A 5,003-nucleotide genomic window follows, 5' to 3' on the forward strand; every position below is an offset into this window, starting at 1 on the left:
GAGGAAAAAAAGAAAAAATCAGTCATTTCTCTCATCCCTCACACATTCCTTCCAGATTTCTCCAGCCCAATTAAAGAGACTGTCTCTGGGTGTGCAGAAGTAGAATCTTTGTAGCATTATTTAGAATAGCAAATAAATGATGGTATGGCCACTCACATTGCACTATGCCGTGTGCCACGTGAGTGGAGAGCTCTTGACACTCTCATGACGTGGAGCACTCTTTACAATAGATGAATCAAAAGAGGAAGACACAGGAAAGTTTATAAGCTACCATTTGTGTTTTACATATCTATATCTCTGAAATATCTTTTTTTCGGAGTCTCGCTCTGTCGCCCAGGTTAGAGTACAGTGGCACGATCTCTGCTCACTGCAAGCTCCGCCTCCCAGGTTCACACCATTCTCCTGCCTCAGCTTCCTGAGTCACTGGGACTACAGGTGCCCGCCACCACGCCCGGCTAATTTTTTGTATTTTTTAGTAGAGACGGGGTTTCACCGGGTTAGCCAGGATGGTCTCGATCTCCCGACCTCGTGATCCGCCCGTCTCGGCCTCCCAAAGTGCTGGGATTACAGGCATGAGCCACTGCGCCTGGCCTGAAATATCTATTTCTGAATATCTGTATCAATATATCTGTGTCTATTTTTATATCCATATCTGTGTAGAAAGATACCTATATCTGAAAGGAATACAGTGACTGCCTGGAGGAATAGGGAGATAAGACAAACTTGGTGGCTGGGAGACAAGAGTGAGAGACATTTTCATGTAAATAAACCATTTGCATAACTGTAAAATTTTGTACCTGTCAAGCATAAGCAAGGCCTAACAGTTACAGCCTGTAAAGAAACAATGAGCCTTTTTGAGATTTACAGAGTGTGTGACTTCCATAGATAGTGCAAGGAAGAGCAGCCAAAGGTGCTGGTTCCCTGTGGCCCTTGCTCAAAATGACTCTGAAACAGAGGCCAGATGACCACAACCCAAGGGACAGGATACTCTGTGGCTGAGGAGCCACATGCTGCAGCAAAGCAGTTTTATAGCTTGAAGCTGTGCCTGCCTGTAGTCTCAGCTACTTGGGAGGCTGAGGCCGAAGGATCCCTCAAGCCCGGGATGTTCGATTGAGCCTGGGATGTTGAGGCTGCTGTGCCACTGGACTCCAGCCTGGGTGCCAGAGTGAGACCCTGTCTCAAAAAATAAAAATGAAGCTGTGCCGTAAGGGTAGCATGTGTGTAGGGGAGGAGGCAGAAAGCCTCCTATCTCATCAGAACTGGAGGTGAAGAGAAGTGTCTCGTGACAGCCTCCTAGGGGGAGACAGGCAGGCAAGTGGGCAGTGGCCTGGTAGTAGCTCCTCACCAGCCTCCCACACTCTCATGAATCCCGAACCTTTCCATTCCTATAAAGACTTCGGTCAGCTGCAGCTCAAGCTTTGCCCACGTGCAAGGTTGCCAGCGATCACCATGGCAGAACTGTTCCCCTGCAGTGGCACGTGCACTTGTTACCTAGTCAGAAAGTGGATTTAATTTGATTTTTCCAAAGGAGGAAATCCTCTTAAAAGCAGTCCCAAGATGAGTCATTACTGCTCACTGAGGCCAGCTCTCTGCCACCGTGGTGCCACAGTTCCTTGCCACCCAAACTTCTTGCAGTTTCTCAAATTTCCCCAATATAATGCCTTCCCTCCATTCCTCAGATATGACAAGACTGCTTCTCATTAATTATAAAAAGGGAAGGATGAAACCTAATTTTACAGATTAAAAACAAACAAAAATTAGACCAAGAAAAACAGTGAGACTTTGCCAAGATCATGGTCACTTCGTGATGGAGCCAGTGTTTGAAGCTAGAGCTCCCAGCTCCTCATACATCCAACAGATGTTTTAACACTAACCGTGAGCTAGGCCCAGGGAACAGCCATGAACACACCATGAATTAGACACAGTCCTGCCTTCTTGGAGCTTATATAGTCTGTTGAGATTCCACATCCACCACATCTTGGATGAAACTAACTCCATCCCTTAGTTTGAACTTTTGAAATAATCCTTGCTTTAAAACAAACAGAAAACAAGCAGCAAAAAGTGAGGGCAGCAGATCAGGTGGCATGTACGGGGCTAGAAGCAGACAGCCAAGTCCTGATTTTACTTTTGCTATCTGTGTGACTTTGAGAAAATTACTTACTCTAATTTCAGTTTTGACATCTGTGAATAATCTCCAGCTTCACTGATCCAAATATTACATTTATATATATGTTGGCCCTCTGTATCTGTGAGTTCCACATCCATGGAGTCAACCAACTGTGGATCAAAAATCTTTGAAAAAGAGGCTGGGCACGGTGGCTCACACCTGTAACCCCAACACTTTGGGAGGATCACTTTAGCCCAGAAGTTTGAGACCAGCCTGGGCAACATAACAAGACCGCATAACTACAAAAAAATTTCAAAAAAATAATCAGCAGGGTAGGGTGGCACATGCCTGTAGTCCTAGCTACTTGGGAGGCTGAGGCAGGAGGATCACTTGAGCTCAGGAGTTTGAGGCTGCAGTGAACTATGGTCGCTGCAGTGAGCTTTGATTGTGTCATTGCACTGTATCCTGGGTGACAGAGTGAGACTGTTAAAAAAAAAAAAATTTGAAAAAGAACAAAAATGATGGTTGCAGCTTGTGCAGAATTTTTTTCTTCTCATGATTCCCTAAACAATACAGTATAGGCCGGGCGCGGTGGCTCATGCCTATAATCCCATCACTTTGGGAGGCCGAGGCCTGATCACGAGGTCAGGAGATCAAGACCATCCTGGCTAACATGGTGAAACCCCGTCTCTACTAAAAATACAAAAAATTAGCTGGGTGTGGTGGTGGGCACCTGTAGTCTCAGCTACTTGGGAGGCGGAGGCAGGAGAATGGCGTGAACCTGGGAGGCGGAGCTTGCAGTGAGCAGAGACCGTGCACCACCGCACTCCAGCCTGGGCGACACAGCAAGACTCTGTCTCAAAAAAAAAAAAAAAAGTGCAGTATAACAAGTATTTACATAGTGTTTATAGCATTTATATTGTATTAGGTGTTATAAGCGATCTAGAGATGGTTGTAAGTATGCAGAAGGATATGTGCAGCTTATTTGCAAATATACCATTTTATATCAGGGACTGTGCATTCACAGATTTTGGTATCCACAGGAGTCATAGAGCCAATCCCTGACAGCTACTGAGGGATGACTGTATATAAAAGTCATTGATTGGGAGGCCGAGGCGGGTGGATCACGAGGTCAAGAGTTTGAGACCAGCCTGATCAATATGGTGAAACCCCATCTCTACTAAAAATACAAAAATCATCCGGGTGTGGTGGCGCGCGCCTGTAATCCCAGCTACTCAAGAGGCTAAGACAGGAGAATTGCTTGAATCTGGGAGGTGGAGGTTGCAGTGAGCCAAGATTGCGCCACAGCCCTCCAGCCTGGGCAACAGAGCGGGACTCTGTCTCAAACAAACAAAAAAAAGTCATTGAAAGAGAAAGATATATAATAGGGATAGCTGTGTTGATAGTTAATTAGCAGTTTGCACATTTGCCATGAGGTAATCAGTTTTGTGTGTGTACTTTCTTCTGTTTTACAGATCGCTTGACAATATCTTATTGTCGGAGTAGTGGTCCTGGGGGGCAGAATGTGAACAAAGGTACGGGGAGCCTTGTTGCTTTCTTTTGCTTTAAAATGTAGCTGGGAGGTGGGCTTGAGGAACTCTGTGTTTATGTTCATATGGAATAAAGGGATTTTTCAGCAGAAGCTTTAATACTGCCGGCTTATAATAATCCTCTCTATTCTTTTGAATGTGGTCTGATTCTCAGACATTCAGCTGTGGGTTGCTAGGACTAGGATCGGCTTGTGAGTCTAAACAAAGAGAGATCACAGTGTGAGGTGGCAGCCAGCTCCAAGAACGGGTTTCCTTCATTCTGGTGCAACCCATTCCCTCCATTTTTTTTCAACCCAGTAAAACTGTAAGAGAAGCACTGGGTGCTTAGTTACCGGAAGTCTATTTTTGCCCAAGAGTGCCTCACTGTCTCTGCAGACTTGTTCATAGCCAACTTGGACATAGACTGGAATGTACATGGTTAGGTCTGTGGCCTCCCTTTGTTTCAGGATGGTCACTGGTCACCCAGGGGTTGATCCTTCCTGGAAGTCTCAGGCACCCATGCTCCCTTCTCCCTTTCATCCACAGTGAATTCCAAGGCGGAAGTCAGGTTCCATTTGGCAACTGCCGACTGGATCGCAGAGCCTGTGCGGCAGAAGATAGCCATCATGGTAACCACCATACCTTTCTTTCCCTAGAAATCCCTCAGTGGCTTTTAAACCTTTACTCTGTAGGACTCCGGTTTTTCCTTTGTCCTCTGCAGCATAAAAACAAGATCAACAGGTTAGGAGAGTTGATCCTCACCTCTGAGAGCAGCCGCTATCAGTTCCGGAATTTGGCAGACTGCCTGCAGAAAATTCGAGACATGATCGCTGAGGCCAGCGAGACACCCAAGGAGCCAACAAAAGAAGATGTTAAACTTCAGAGAATCAGGTACCAGGAAATGCCCTAAGTTGCTATAAACTGATTTGTGTGGACGAGAGTCTACACAGGTAAGGAAGGGGCAGGGGAGAGTCCAAGGCCGGCCATGGGAGAAGCTCTAGGAAGAGGAGAGGATGCTGACCTGGGACGGAGGCCTGCGCGCTAGTGCCTGCTGGTGTAACTGCTCGGCTTCCTGGCTTCCCATTGAGCTTCCAACTCCTCTCACCACTTTGAAAAGCACTGATTGAGCATCTGGGCCTAATTGCAGTCTTTTTGTTTTCAGGATAGAAAACATGAATCGGGAAAGGCTGAGACAAAAGAGAATTCATTCTGCTGTAAAGACAAGCAGGAGGGTTGACATGGACTGAAATCACCCTCTGCAGCCGGGAGGGCTCGTCTGGGTGTCAGGGCAGCTGCAGCTGAGAGGCCTTTCACACCATAAGGAGATTTCCTTTTTTCTTTTTGGCTGTTTTTTTTTTTTTTTTTTT

General features: G+C 46.2%; 1 protein-coding gene across 1 annotated transcript in view; it reads left to right on the forward strand.

The window, feature by feature from the left end:
• The window catches only part of ICT1 (immature colon carcinoma transcript 1), an 18,335-nt gene extending 13,349 nt beyond the window's left edge, over positions 1 to 4,986 (forward strand). The window contains 4 exon segments of the mRNA XM_011941762.1: positions 3,583 to 3,642; positions 4,183 to 4,265; positions 4,358 to 4,527; positions 4,799 to 4,986. Coding sequence (XP_011797152.1) covers positions 3,583 to 3,642; positions 4,183 to 4,265; positions 4,358 to 4,527; positions 4,799 to 4,883 — 398 coding nt within the window. The 3' untranslated portion in view covers positions 4,884 to 4,986.
• The last annotated feature ends 17 nt before the right edge of the window (positions 4,987 to 5,003 follow it).

Source organism: Colobus angolensis, unplaced genomic scaffold, assembly GCF_000951035.1.
Source record: "Colobus angolensis palliatus isolate OR3802 unplaced genomic scaffold, Cang.pa_1.0 Scaffold1, whole genome shotgun sequence".
Lineage (NCBI taxonomy): Eukaryota > Metazoa > Chordata > Mammalia > Primates > Cercopithecidae > Colobus > Colobus angolensis.